The sequence below is a fragment of the Cnephaeus nilssonii genome (genome assembly GCF_951640355.1).
Source record: "Cnephaeus nilssonii genome assembly, chromosome: 15".
NCBI lineage: Eukaryota > Metazoa > Chordata > Mammalia > Chiroptera > Vespertilionidae > Cnephaeus > Cnephaeus nilssonii.
In genome coordinates this window covers 11,789,914-11,805,572 of record NC_137086.1, presented here as the reverse complement: position 1 = coordinate 11,805,572, position 15,659 = coordinate 11,789,914, and the positions used below count along the sequence as shown (strand labels likewise).

General features: G+C 52.2%; 1 protein-coding gene across 1 annotated transcript; it reads right to left on the bottom strand.

The window, feature by feature from the left end:
* Window positions 1-11,036: 11,036 nt before the first annotated feature.
* TCF23 (transcription factor 23) lies at window positions 11,037-14,487 on the bottom strand (the record flags this gene model as incomplete). The annotated part of the gene is given in 4 exon segments (XM_079791592.1): window positions 11,037-11,169; window positions 11,171-11,310; window positions 13,274-13,516; window positions 14,266-14,487. Coding segments are annotated over 4 exon segments (738 nt in total).
* Between the last annotated feature and the right edge of the window lie 1,172 nt (window positions 14,488-15,659).

The window sequence follows — 15,659 nt, the reverse complement described above, 5'->3', positions numbered from 1 at the left end:
GCTTATAGAGGGCTGGGCTCCTCACGCAGGCGCAGAGTCGGCATCTCTGCTTTCCAGGTTCCCTCGGGGGCCTGGCATTCACCGGCACAGGTGCAGAGCAAAGCTCTTGGGGAGGGAAACTGACCTCGTCTAGGAGAGGCTTCCGAACTGAAGAGCCTTCCTATCTGTTTAAGAACGGCTCACCCAGTGGATAGAGCATCAGCCAGTGGACTGAGGGTTCCGGTTCGATTCTAGTCAAGGGCACGCACCTCGGTTGCAGGCTCCATCCTGCCCTACTCCCTTCCCCCCAGCATGTGTAGGAGGCAACCAATCCCTGTGTCTCTCTCATTGATGTTTCTCTGTCTCTCCCCTTCCCTTCTACTGTCTAAAAAAACACATGGGAAAATATCCTCAGGGGAGGATTAACTAAAAAAACAGGCGCATCCTATCTCATCAGTAAGATTGAAGAGATAGTGGACCACAAACACTAACCTGAGTGAGATAGAAGACTAGGACATAGGGATCAAAATACCAAATCAGAATTCCTGAAATAGAGATTTTGGAGATGGGGTAAAGGGCATGACCCTAGGAGTGGCAGGCATGAGGGAAGTTGCATTTGAGGTCAGAAGCATTTGAAATCCCAACATGTTGGATGTTGCCTCTGGGCAGACCGAAGATTGGCACAATATAGAACGCATAACATTAGGGAAAAACCTGATGAGAATATTCTGGCTTAAAACGAAAAATAGATGTTTGAATAAGCAGCTTGTGTTCTGCTTGTTTTAGACACCGATTTAAGATCGTGGGAACTATGGAGATGTGTACGTAACTGGGTTAGGAGAATTACATGCCACGGGGGTCTCTGGGGGCAGGAGGGTGGACTGGTTCATAATCCTTTGTAATGGTTGGTACAAGCCTGTGGGGGAAGAACACTGAAAGGTCCTGGCCCACTGAGATGTTAGCTCACGTTGTTGTTTATTTTATTTTAAATGTATTTTTATTAACTTCAGAGAGGAAGGGAGAGGGAGAGAGAGATAGAGACATCAATAGTGAGAGAGAATCACTGATCGGCCGCCTCCTGCACGCCCCCTACTGGAGATCGAGCCCACAACCCAGACATGTGCCCTGACTTGGAATTGAACTGTGACCTCCTGGTTCATAGGTCAACGCTCACCCACCGGGCCACGCGGGCTGGGCTCAGCTCCCGTTGTTTTGCTTACAAATTGCACAAACGTTTTGTTCCTTTGTTGGGCAAGCTCCGCACACATGTTTACTATCTGGTTACAGAATCAGCCCCAGCAATGACGTTATTAAACACTGGTGCACACGTACACAGTGGTGGCCATAGTGACAGCATGGTGCCTCTGGAATGCGAGGTTCTCAAATCCGGTTTCCTCAGCAACCTATCGGAGGAAGGCCACGAAGACTTTTAAAAAGACGCCATTTTCCCAGTCACAGGAGAAAAATAAAAGCCCAGCCAGGTAGTGTTCACAAAGATTGTTGTGAGCCTCGCTGTCCTCCTGGGAGGCGGTCACAGCAGTAAACCCCCAGGATGCTCTGCTGTCTGTCTCTAGTCGACTTCCGTAACCATGTCAAGAAGCCATCAACAATCAACCAAGCAAGGCTGTGAGGCCCTGGGACCCTTATCAACCGGTCTGCAGCCCTGAGATTCCCTCTTTGAAACAGGAGGCTGGTCAGATGCCAAAAGAATGGAATCTTGGCTGCATCCAGTCAGGCACATAAAAACCAGAGGGAGCTTTTATAAGGACCTCAAAGGCCAAAGGAAACATAGAGGTGGCAACTGAAGGAAGCCCCTGGAGGGGTGGGGGTGAACAAAGGGAAGAAGTGGGAGTTACTGGAATTCAGAAGCTTGGGGGAAGAGCGTGAGGGGAAGTGGGACTCAGACCTCAGGGGAAGAATTGGAGCAACGTGCTTGAGGCACACAAGGACAGCTGGTTCTGAGAAGGGGAAAAGCTGAAAAGTGGAATCAAGCCCAGCTGCCAGGTAAAGAGCTGTTGCCACCAGGAAACTCCAGGTGCCAGAAGCAAACAGCAAGAAGCAGATGCCTTTTCCTCCAGCCTTGCGGGCTTCCTCTAGCGCCCCCTACTGGCAGAGCCTCGCAAGGTGCCAGCGACAAATCCAAATAGGGTTTGCAGAAGCCCAGCTCCAGCAGCCTTAGGAAAAGAACCTAAGTTTCCACTTCGGGGCGGTGACAGATAATGCTGTTGTAAGCATTCTTGGACATACCTTTTGACACACTTGTGCACTCATATTTGGGGTGATATGCCTAGGCGTGTACTTGCTGACTTAATAGATACACTGATTAACCATTGTGGTTAAGGTGTGGTTCAACTGTGATTCCAATTTGCACACAGTATTTCAAATTACACTATTGAAGTTGACCAGCTTTGGCCACTTGGATATCCTTTTTACAAAGGCGCCCGATTAAGTCTCTAGCCCATTTACAACGTTCTTAATGCTCTATCTATGAAGACCTTAAAATATATTCTTTTTTAAAAATATATATATTTCTTTATTGATTTCAGAGAGGAAGGGAGAAGGAGAGAGAGATAGAAACATCAATGATGAGAGAGAATCATTGATCGGCTGCCTCCTGCACGCCCCCTACTGGGGATCAAGCCCGCAACCCAGGCATGTGCCCTTGGCCGGAATCGAACCTGGGACCCTTCAGTCCGCAGGCTGATGCTCTATCCACTGAGCCAAGCCGGCCAGGGCAAAATATATTCTTGATACAAGCCCTTTTGATGATATGCATTACAAACATCTTCTCCAGCCTGTGAACTTGCGTTTTTCACTCTCTCAGTGGTGTCTTGTGATAAATAGATGTTCCTATTTTTTTATTTTAATCCTTACCTGAGGACATGCTTATTGATTTTAGAGAGGGAGGGAGAGGGAGAGAAAAAGAGAGAGAGAGAGAAACACTGATGTGAGAAAGAAACATCGATTGGTTGCCTTCCCATATGCGCCTGAATGGGGATCAAACCCACAACCTAGGTATGGGCCCTGACCAGGAATAGAATCTGCAACCTTTAGGGCAGTGGTTCTCAACCTTTCTAATGCCGCGACCCTTTCATACAGTTCCTCATGGTCTTAGGCGACCCTGCTAGTGGTTCTCAATCTGTGGGTCGCGAACCACACGTTGAGAACCGCTGCTGTAGAGCCTAAGACCATCGGAAAGCACAGATATTTACATTACAATTCATTAACAGTAGCAAAATTACAGTTATGAAGTAGCAACGAAAATAATTTTATGGTTGGGGGTCACCACAACATGAGGAACTGTATGAAAGGGTCGCGGCATTAGAAAGGTTGAGAACCACTGCTTTAGGGGTACGGGATGATGCTCCAAACAGCGAAGCCACTCCCGCCGGGGCAGATGTTCCTAATTATAGGTAGTGCAATTCATCAGCCTTTTTCTTTAGGGTTAGTCCTATCTGTGTCTTCTTTAAGAAATATTCCCTTATTCCAGGGACATGAAGATATTCTCCTACATTATATTCTTCTTCTATCTCTTTGTTCATATGTACTGATGTCTGAGTAATTTCTTCAGATCTATTTTCTGATTTTCTAGTTCTGTTTTTAGCAGTTTCTAACCACCCACTGGGTTCCTTATGAAAATACTATATTTTTAATTTCTTTTTTTTTATATCTACAACTTTTTTTAAAAAATATATTTTATTGATTTTTTACAGAGAGGGATAGAGAGTTAGAAACATCGATGAGAGAGAAACACCGATCAGCTGCCTCTTGCACACTCCCTACTGGGGATGTGCCCGCAACCAAGGTACATGCCCTTGACCGGAATCGAACCTGGGACCCTTGAGTCCGCAGGCCGACACTCTATCCACTGAGCCAAACCGGTTTCGGCTATATTTTTAATTTCTAAAAATTTTATTTTTTTTCTCCAATTCTGCCAGGTCATGTTTGATAGCCCTTGTTCCTGCATTGTCTTTTCACATTACTTTTTATTTCTTTAAACGTACTCAACATACGTAATGTGTATTTTGTACCTAAAGATTACAATACCTGCTATCGCTGCAGGTGTGAGTTTACAGTTCAATGTTCCTGCTCTCACTTCCTTATGGTGGCTTCCTTCCTTCTGATTTCCAGAATGTTTGCGATGAATTTAAAAGTTTGTTAAAATTTTATCTGTGGGAATCCTTCAAAGCCTGGATTTAAAGCATGTTCTTCCAGAGAAGAATTGTACTTGGTCATGCCTGGAGACACTCCTAAATTGAGACCACTTGAAACTTTTGCTTTCCCAGCACCCCCCCCCGCCCCCCCCCCCCAAAAAAAAAAGTTTACGGGCTTAGTAATCGGAGTCCTCCCACTCCCATCCTGAGCCAAGACCTGTTTGGACCAGCATCCTTATCTCTCTTTTATATACTGAGGGTGTTGCCTTTGGGGGATCCCTGCTTTATGCCAGGGTCTCTGACTCAATACCCTATTTTGTGTGGGCCTTAGGCTTTGTCTCTAGGCCCCGGATTTGGTCTGTTAAAGCCTGGCCTTGGGCAGAGGAATCTGCAGATACTGCCACGGCCGCACTGGCCTCAGTGCAGGCTTACCATTTTTGGTTTCATGCTTTTTAAAATCCCTTCTGTTATTGCTTTCCTTTATCTTTCTACTAGCCCAACCATGCACTTAAAATACGCTTTTAATAGTTTGTTGTTGTTAATCCTCACCCGAGGATATTTTTTCCATTGGTTTTTTAAAAAAGAGAGAGTGGAAGGGGGGCGGGGGGGGGGGGAGAGACAGGGAGAGAGAGAAACATCGATGTGAGAGAGACACATCGATTGGTTGCCTCCTGCTCGCACCTGCATGCCCTTGACCGAAATCAAACCCATGACCCTTCAGTCTGTGGGCCGACGCTTTAACCGCTGAGCCAAACCGGCTAGAGCTTTAGCCATCCTCTTGAGTGTTCTGTACCAAGAGGATTTCCCATCCGCCATATTGTCAGAAAATGGAAGTCCGATAATTTTTCGTAGAAAATATGTCACTCGTGCAGGAGTCCTATAAGCGGGAAATTTCTTCAGCAGTTGGTTCAGTATGTTTTACAAACCCACGTTTTCTCTTTCCTGCTCTATTTCTTCATGTCTGTTTAGAATGTCTCTGGAGAAATTCCTTCTACAACTTGCATAGTTGCCATAAGTGAGCACAAACTGAATGAAGGCTCTGTAAGAATGGTAATGATTGCACTAAATAACGAGATGATTCCCAGGACCACATTAGGTTGGGAGGAAAGAAAGGCTATGGGAGAAGTGATCAACCCCACTGATGCCCTCCATCAAGGTCAGAGCCATCTTCTTCCACGATTTTGCAATTCAGGAAGATCCAGGAGTTGTTTCAATGAGGTGATTTCCCTGATTGGGAAAATGCACTACATGTAAATGGAGAAGATCCTGCCCAAGCGAGAGGGGTGATGTCAACATAGATGCTCTGTCAACTTTGTCTTTGTGGGCCGCTTTTGGACAATTCCAGGTCCCACCTTGTGCGAAGACCATCATTACAGTGCTTGAAAGAAAAATATCCTCCCATCCAGTTGGTCTGGCAGAAAGCCCACCAATCTCTGTGTCTTTTTAAGCCGGAAAGAACACCTTTCTCCTTCTGAACAGGGCTGGAGGAGGAGGACCAACATATAATGAACAACTTAGGGTTTTTACTGTTTCTGGGAGGCTGCCGATAGCTCTGGCTTCTCTTAATATGCATGTCACCATCCCCTTTCTGATTTAGGTCTTAGATAAGCATGCCATTAATAGCACACCTCATCACTTCACTGCTAGTGTTTGTAACAGCTGGTTTCTCGGTAGGATTTGCAATATCAAGATCTTATCTACAGCCCTGACCGGTTTGGCTCAGTGGATGGAGAGTTGGCCTGCGGACTGAGGGGTCCCAGGTTCGATTCCGGTCAGGGGCATGTACCTTGGTTGCGGGCACATGCCCAGTACAGGGTGTGCAGGAGGCAGCTGATCGATGTTTCTCTCTCATGGATGTTTCTAACTCTCTATCCCTCTCCCTTCCTCTCTGTAAAAAAATCAATAAAATATATATTTTAAAAAATGACCCAACTTAAAAAAAAAAAGATCTTATCTACAAAGTGACACTGCCTTTCAAAAGAGCGAAGAAGTTCCTTACCCGCCCCCCGCCCCCCCCCCACCCCCGCCACCCCGCATGGCTCATACATAACAGGAACTCCATGAAAATCTGTTAACCCCGGGTCCTGTAGTTACCAAAATATAGCCTGGAATTTCCTAAGTTTTTAGTAATACCATTTCCCCCATGAAGAGTTCCACTTTTTCAAGGCACAGGTAGGCATTCAATGTATAGTAATGTATGAGGAGCCCAACTGTCTGGGTCAATAGCATATATATATATTTTTAAATATATTTTATTGATTTTTTACAGAGAGGAAGAGACAGGGATAGAGAGTTAGAAACATCGATCAGCTGCCTCCTGCACACCCCCCACTGGGGATGTGCCCACAACCAAGGTACATGCCCTTGACCGGAATCGAACCTGGGACCCTTGAGTCCCCAGGCCGACGCTCTATCCATTGAGCCAAACCGGTTTTGGCAATAGTATATTTTTATGACAACCTTCCAAAAGCAAAACCGGTCGGTCCCGGTCTGCCCTTACGTCCAGGGAAACAGTGGTGGCGGCGGGTTGTTGCCAATAGGCACTTGGTGAGATTGGTGGAAAGGAAGCCTCACTTGCCCGGCCAGTGGGTGGAGTATTACCACCGTGTTTGCCAGGCCCATTCAGCCCGCCTTGGCGTGAGGAGGAAGAGGAACTGGCTGACGGGCACACCCCACACTGGCAGCTCTCCCAGGGTCGGGGCCAATGGCTTCTTGTAATGAGAGGCAGCCCTTCCCAGCAAGTTTGGCACATGCCCACACGCCAGCAGGCACAGCTGGGCTTTGCTGCAAATGCTGGTTCATGCCACTGCACTTCTTCTGAGAGCAGGTCAGATCTTGACAGGTTTATATTCACCTGTCATGGACGCATCAGTTATGGCCGGCTCCCTCCCCAAGCCCTACTCCAAGTTCTCATGTGGAGAGGGTGAGAGTACCTGTATTTTCACCAGAGCCCAGTGCAGTGAGCTGTGGTTTCCGGGATGTGTGGTACAGAATCTATTTCCATCCAATTTGGACCCAACCCACAGGTTCTGACCCCCTGAAGTATTTATATAAATATATTATTGATTTCAGAGAGGAAGGGAGAGGGAAGAGAGATAGAAACATCAATGATGAGAGAGTATCATTAATTGGCTGTCTCCTGCATGCCCCCCACTGGGGATTGAGCCTGCAACCCGGGCACGTGCCCCTGGCGGGAATCGAACCCGGGACCCTTCAGTCTGCAGGCTGACACTCTATCCACTGAGCCAAACCAGCTAGGGTGACCCCCTGAAGTCTGATGTAACTGTTGTCATTCGGGCCAGCCTGATTCACTCAGCGGTTTTCCTCCTTCGGGACCCTTCCTGTGGAAGATGGTTTCTATTCTGATGACTAGATCATACTTCTTTAGAATTTATTTTCAGGTTAAAAAAAAAACCAGTCATCTTTGCCCCTTCACACCTCTCAGCTTTTTCCATGGCACTGGTCCTTAGGTCCTGCTTCTGTCCCCAGTAATCGCTCGCTGATGGCTGGCGGTCAGCTCTTCTGCCTTTCCAGCACCTCCTGTCAGTTACCCGGATTCCTGCTGCTCCTGCCCGAGGCAGTCCAGGTGGTTGGTCCCTTGTCCTCTGTTTCGCTGCTCAGCAGCTGATGCCTTGTTGTGTTGGTGTTGGGGTCAGGTGATCCCTTCCCCACTTGAGTCTGGGGAGGCAAGACCCCCAGAGAGGGGAAGTCATACGGGCCCCCTAACCCCTGGCCTGAGAGGAGTGGGAAACCAGGCTCCACTAGGAGGAGATGGATACTCACCCCTGGGGGTTCTCGTCATCAAAGCATGGACTGTGGTGGTTCCTCTGGAGGCCGGGGCGGGGGGACCTGTGGCTGTGTGCTTGCTGGGTGAGCCTGGGTCACAGGATAAGACACTCAAAGGCTCCTTTGCCTTCAGGGAGAATGCAGGGCGAACCCTCGGACCATTTACCCCCTGTTGCCAAGACTCCTTGCCTTCCTGCCCGTGTCCTCAGAAGCTGCAAAAGCTACAGCCTATGCTGTCCAGCTTGCCCCCTTCCTTCCCTCTCCAGACCCTCGGGGCTCCCTTCATCCCTTTGCTGTCTCCCCGACCCAGCACCCCTTCCTCTGGTATTTGCCTGAGCCTGGGCCAGCCTGCAGAGCTGCCCCGGCTCCTCAGGAGAGCTCTGGCCTGGTGGGCAGAGGGGTCTGAGCGGGGAGAGTGCACCGGGCGCTGGCCTCCCCCCCTCGCCCCTCATGCTGCTCTCCCTTCTCGCTGGGCTCAGAGCAGGGTCTCTCACCTTTTCTGCTGGAGTCGCTTCCCCAGCCCTTTGTCTCCTGTTCACCCCACCTCACACCCTTTGCTCTGTGTGTCCGCAGGACCTCTCTGGGGCACCACAGTGCTCCCCGAGAAGATGAGTCATGGGGTGCTGAAAGGCATCAGAGACAAGGAGGCCGTGGCAGAGCCCGAGGAAGGCCCAGTCCATGCGGGGAGCAGCCCCGCCTTCATTCCCCAGGAGACCTCACGAGCAAGACGCAGGCCTCTGCCCACACTCTGCCAGGCACTCCGGGACCCCAAGCCCTTTGTCTCTCAAAGACCAAAACCAGTGCGCTGTCGGCCCAGGGCAGAGGGCACAGCTGTCACTCAGGATCGGGGGTGAGGTAGGGTCACCCATTTCTTCTAGAGCAAAAATTCTAAAACCTTTGGTCTCAGGACCCCTTCACATTCTTTAAAAAGTAAGACTCAAGAGCTTTTACTTTTGGGAGTTGTTTCTATTGGCAGTCACCATATTAGACATTAAAATAGAGACTTTTAAAGAATATTTATTTTAAAATAACATTCATTAACCCACTCTGTGTGAACATGTGTAACACTTTTATGAAAAATAATTGCTTTCCACATTGGAGACAGCTTTGCCTGGAAAAAGCCTGAGGCAGCAGCAGCCTTAGACCCCTGTCATGTGGCACTTGCCCTTCCTCAGCCCTCCGCCGGCTTCCTCTCTCTCTTTTGCCCTCCTGTCTTCTCTACCAGGGTGACGTGGGCGCCCCCCACCCACCCAGGGTTGAGTCTGACCTGGGTGGGATGGGGCAAGCTCCAAACCAGTTTCCTCAGTTATCAGGAGGAACCCGACACTTTGGGGGGTAGAGCTGTCACATACAGGATCATGGGTGAGGCAGGGTCTCCCCCTGCACACTCAAAGCCCGCTTTCCCAGTTCCATTCCTGGAAGAATGTGTGTCACCAGCTTGGGAGGAAATTCATCTGCTCCTCTTCCTGTCAAACTCAACCAGGAAGATACCGCTCATTGGTTTTAAGAATAGAACACTCGAGCTGGACTTTTATGGTCTGTGAAGAACACTGCATTCGTGCCCACCCACACCTGGTCTCTGGCCCTGCCGGGCCCCGTCCAGCTGCCCAGAGCAGCTCTGCACAAGCTCTCCAGGCCCTCAGCAGAGACTCAGGAGATTTATGAGGTCAGCCTTGGCTGAGGCCCTCTCCCCATGGCTCCCAGCCACAGTCCAGCTGCTCTCCCACATCCCATGCAGCGTGACTAGGACGTTCTGTGTCTCCTTTCCTGCCTCCACCCCAACTTGCTGAGTCACCCCTTCAGTCCCCTTCCCCCTGTTCCCCGGGCCAGCCCTGAGGAAGAACAGCAACTCATCACACCGGTGACCCCCAGCCACTGCCAGCCTGCCCCAAACCTCTTACTCTCGTGGTGGCGATGGTGGCTCTAAGGCTACCCCTCTTGGGATTCTAGTCGTCTTGGCCCATCCCCTCCCACTCAACAAAAAGGTGATTCTTTCTCTGTCTGGACTTGGGGCTCCTGAAGCTATACCTGATCTGGAAGATTCCTCCCAGTGTGTGCAAACTCTGTGATTAGTCCTCATATTATTTCTTCAGGACCAGAGGGAAATTCCACTAGAACTCTATCAAATTTCTGGCTCCCCATGGCAGGACTTAGGGAGAGCCTGGGAGAGCAGTGTCTGTGGGGAGGAGTTGACCCTAGAGAGGTCATTTGTAGACAGACTGTAGAAATAATTTTAGAGCCAGCAAGTCCTTAGGCCAAAATCGTACAAGAATCCCACTGGACCCGGACCTTGTTTTTCCTGGAGGTTAGATTCCTAGCATAATGGGAAGAGAAGACTGTGATTATCATCCCCTGGAAAAGATACACATTCTTCTTCTAAGGTCCTTCAAGGATGTAACTGAACCAATCAACATTCTTCTTACGCAAGGCCTTAAGGTGCTGCGGGTTCAGTTTAAGGTGGAGCTGCCTCGGGGGTAAGGTCTTCTCAGACTAGGCAGTGGGGACTAAAAGTGTCTCTGGAAACTGGAATGTAAGCCATGTGAGCTTTATGGCTTCCCCTGTAAATAGAACTCATATCAAGGAAAGAGTGGATGGGTGCAGGGTCCTGAGAGGGAGACAGTGTAGTGATGAGGGGCAGCTGGAGAGACCATGATGCAGAGACAAGCCTCCTAAATGCCTTCCTGCCTCTTTGACATTGTATGTCGAGTGAAAGAACAAAACATTTCCTTCTTCAGTTTCCCTTCTGCTTATGTGACCCCAGCCCAGCTCTGTTCACACGCACAGTGGCCAAGAGCCTGTCAGGTCCCATCAGCCCCTGCGGCTGCTGCCATCCTAGGCTCCTTCCTCTGCTTGCAATCTCCAGAGGGTTTGCAGGAACTTTGGGGGCCAGGGGGCGGGGGGGGGGGGGGGGGAACAAGGGATAGTGCCATAACTCAGCCTCCAGCCCAATCAAACCTCTTCCTCTCCCATTTCCCTTGTAGTTGCCATGGAAGAGCCACTGGGAGTCGCCTCCTGGTGCCAAGATGAGGACTGACTCCCTGGTGCCCCTGAGCACTCCATCACAGACATGCCTGCGGCTTTGTCTGACCTGCAGGCTGGTAGTACCTGGAGGCTGAGTCAGATCCAATGGGTAAGAGTCAGCGTGAAGACAGGCAGGGCCTGGTAGAGAAGAAACCAGGTCCCTAAGCTTGAGTCGCAGTCCAGGGGTGAAGGTGAGTGTGATGGCCATTTATCACCAAGAACTGGTGGGGAGGAGAGCATCTGCCTCTCCAGGGACTTGGGGCCTGGCCTCTGCCTCCTTGGTTCTTTGGCCCAGGGTGGTGGCTGTGGTGGAGTCAAGGCCAGAGCACCCCAGGCCTCCAGCATAGAGACGAGATCTCATCGGCCACTTCTGCAAGACACGGAGATGGAAAGTGAGTAGTGAGTAATGCTCACTATTGCAGCCCCTCGTAGTCCTTGGCACCCAGAGTCCGCCTTCCCTAGACCCCCTCCCTGAGACCCTTCCCTGTCGTGACTGCTCTGATGACAGGAGTCTCCAACTCACCACCATTGCGGGCCCCATGCATTCTCCTGACCACCTGAGCCTGGCGGGGAAGCACTTGAGGGGCCGGCTCAGGAGCAAGGGCCCCAAGAGGAGCCCTCCCCCCCCCCCGCCACAGTAAGAGCTGGGGGTGGGGGAGGGGAAGGGCAAGAAAAGACTCCTGGCACTGATCAGTCCTGACTGCTTCTCTTGCACAGCCTCCCACCCAAGTGCCTCTGACCCAGATGTCAGTGCTGCCCACACCCTATCACACCCTATGACTGGGGACCTCCCAAGATGGTCCCGCCTTCCAGCAGGAGTGTGGGCAGTCCTAGAAAGTCCCAGGTTGATTTTCCCCGAGGTCTGCCCTCCCCTGGCAACCCCTCCACCTGGGGGCTGGGGTGAGGGGCACTGCTCCGGGCTAACCAGCTCCACTGCCAGAGCTCCAGACCTTACCCGGCTCTCCTTGGTTCATTCAGTGCAGTTACCCATTGCTTCCTCCATGCAATGGCCTTACTTTGACCACCATTGTACAGCTAAGGGAACAACTATGGACCCCAGGGGCCACCACCGTCAGTACTTCAGAGTTGCCCCCATTTAGTCTCAAATGCTTGCATTTTGGCTACCTTCGCATGAAAGGAAAAAAAAATCTCAAGTTTCAAGACATTTCAGAACTATGGTGTTTAGGGGAGACAGATGGTGAAAAGTAGCCTCCCTAAAAATAAAGCTGACCCCATTACAATGCTACCCTCAGGGGTAGAATGTCTCTTCCTTTGTAACACAGTTATACTCTACAACCAGCAATTTACAGGCCGTCTCCTGGGCCTGCTTGGTGGCTGTGAGCAAGGGAGGGGGTCTGAAGGCAGACACGCTTGGGTTCAAACATTTAGTCACTGAATCTCCCTGAGCGTCGGCTTCCTCATCTGTAAAGTAGCCCTGCGTTGGTTCTTGTGTGGATTAAGAGACAAAAATGGACTAAAGCACTTAGCGCAGCTCCTGGCATAACCTTAGCATCCAAATCCTGCTAGCTGTTATTGACATGGTGACTTACTGTTCATTATACTTTTTATGAATAATCTCATTTCATACCCTGGAGGAGAAGTAAGGCTCATGTTATCTTTCCTCTCACATCTATCTATATAAAAGCCTAAGTGACTGGCCGACTGGTAGCTATGACGTGCACTGACCACCAGGGGGCAGATGCTCAACGCAGGAGCTGCTGAGGTGCAGTGACGTGGCAGCTGCGGTTCTTGGGTGACACACCCAGAACTAGAGAGGAGAGAGCCTGATTCTGGGATGCATCACCCGAGAACCACCCTCTCACAATTCAGGACCCATTGGGGGATGTCGGAGAGCCGGTTTCAGCCCAATCCCCGCAGGCCAGGTGGAGGGACCCCGCCCGTGCACGAATCCGTGCACCAAGCCTCTAGTATAATATAAGCAAGGTTCGGGACAGTCTGGTAGGTGGTGCCCCCAGCTTGGTGCCTTCTACAGCGATGCTTTCTTAGGCTATTGCTCTCCCAGAGGGGATCTCTCCTGCCACAGAAGTCCCGAGGTCACTGAGGCCTGGTACAGGGGACGATGCCCCCCACATCCAGGACTCTCCGAGGTGCGGTTTCCTTTCCCAGGCACCAGCCCGGAACCTGCTCCTTTTTCTCCCCTGCCACTGGGCACCCCCTAGTCTTAGGGCCTCTGTGAATGTCCCTGCTCTCAGAAGAACCACATTCTTGTAAAGTCATTTCCAATCACCACTCCTCACTGCAGGCCGGGGACCCGAGTCCAATATCCCTCTACCCCAGACCCCCTTCCCCGAGGCCCTGGCCCCGTGGCCTACCTTGAGGGGGTGCAGGAAGCAGAGTCCACGCAGGAAGGGTGGCCAGGCGGGGCCAGGCAACTCGTGGCCAAGCGTGCGGGTGAGGTGGGCTATGTAGCTGGTGGCCAGCACCAGCACGTCCAACTTGGAGAGCTTGGTGCCCGCGGGCACTGCAGGCAGAGCGGCCTGCAGAGCCAGGAAGGCCTGGCGCAGCGTCCTCACCCGGCTCCGCTCCCGCGCGGCGTTCTCAGGACTGACCTCACTCTGCACAGAGGACCAGGTGAGTGAGTCTGACCGGACCCCCTCACCCACACCCACACCCCCAGTCCCTGGCTTCTAAGAGCATTCTAGTGTGAGGTCTTCCATCAGAGTGGTAGCGCTCCGAACAGCAGGGACCAACGACATCACCCCCATTTGTCCATTCTTGGCCCTGCCCCACCTTATAGCTGAGGAATGGCGAGAAGGGATCGCCTGGGGTCCCAGGAGGGCAAAGCTTGGCTCAGAACCTGAGATCCTGTTCTCTTTCTACTTCTCCCAGGTGCCTCGTCCTAGCCCTCCTTCCATCCACACCCAGGTCTGAATCCTGCTGACCCCGTGCCCTGGGCCACAGGGAGCACAGAGCCATGATCTGCTCGGTAGAGATGACCCTTGGCCCAGCCAGGTGCTGCGAAGAGGCAGCTGTGGTAAAGCGGGAATGCCACCAGACTGGGCGCAAATCACAGACTGAAGTCCTGGCCCGGCGGTTGCTGGCTGTTGCCCCGGGGCCTTGGGAAATGCACAGCACTCCTCCGGGCGTAGTGTCCCGGAGAGAAGTGAGTTGGGCCAGGTCTCTTAGCCACACTCCCAGCTTATCCCAACCACAAAGCATGGAGCCTCAGCGTCGAAGGGGCTGGGCTCCCCTATTGAGGGCAGGGATGGTAACACTGAATGACGCTCTGCCATCGGAGGTGACCTCTCTCCACCCCTCCAACCCCTGCCTCCCCAGCTCCCTGTGCAGGGCCCTATTTCCTTACCCTGACACCAGCCAGGCTCCCGGCCCTGGCCCCTCTCGGGGCGGGGGCAGCTCTGCTCCACGTCTGGCTGCTCCAGCTGGTCCCTTCCCACGGGTCCTGCCTGGTCCTGCTCAGGCGGCTCCTCCTGCTGTGGGTGCCCGCTGGCAGCCTCGGCCTGGCCTTCGCCGGGCTCTGCCCCACTCCCGGCATGGCCGGTGCCCCTCTGGCCTTTCTCTGTGACATGCCACACCCTAGGGATGTGGTGTCACAGCCCCCAGGACGGGCACACAGTGCCCGAGGGAGTCCCTGGGCTCCAGCTAGCCGGGCAGGCCGGTCATCTGGCCAGCGGTGCCTATATCTGAGGGAGCTGGCGCCAACGCGGTCCGGCCTCGCTTCTTGCTCTGGGAAAACCGCCCACCGGCACAGCCCCCGCGAAAACCCTCCTGCCTGCCTCCCAACCAGCCGAGGGGTGGGGGTGCTGCACGCTGGGAGTGACCAAGCCCTGGGAGGAGGCCCTGCTGGAGAAGGCAGGAGGGTGGTGGAAGGGAGCTTCCTTCCAGGAGCCTTGCCTGACCCTGGCAGCCGTCTTATGATAGACCCGCGACTTCAGCTTTGGGGTTCAAGGTCATGGAAGGGCCCTGGACCTCCTTCCCTGTGCACATCCTTAGAAGGACTTTTACGCCCCTCGTCAGGGAGCAGGCCCTTCCAGCCACAGGGCACTGCTCCCCAGCCCCCATGCATTCCTCAGGTCTTCAGCCCAGTGCTGTTCCTTGTACCTCTGCGTCCCCTGGAACACCTTCTCCCACGCGGCCAGGGCGAAGGCTGCCCATCCTGCAGGTGGTGCCTTCATGTGGGCAGGCCCGGAACCCAGCGCCCAGGCCTCGCTGTTTCACTGGGGCTCTGTTTATGCTTGACCGCACCCTGGCTGGCGTCCTAGCAGTTCAAAGTCCTCAGATCATGGCCGGGCCGTGTGCTAAGCACTTTGAGTGCATTATCTTTCTTTCAACCTTATAAGAAAATAGACTCTTACACCTCATTTTTTTTTAAAAAAAAAATGTATTTCTTTATTGATTTCAGAGAGGAAGGGAGAGGGGTAGAGAGATAGAAACATCAATGATGAGAGAGAATCATTGATTGGCTGCCACCTGCACGCCCCCTACTGGGGATCGAGCCCACAACCCAGGCATGTGCCCTTTGCCAGAATCGAACCTGGGACTCTTCAGTCCGCAGGCCAATGCTCTATCCACTGAGCCAAACCGGCTAGGGCTTACACCTCATTTTTACAGATGGGAACACTGAGGTGTCAGGAGGTGACAGCACCTGCCCAATGTCACACATCCAGGAAGTGATGCGGGTACAGAAACCCAGGCAGTGAGTGAACTTGGAAGTCTGCCCGCGCTCCCACCTGCCATACT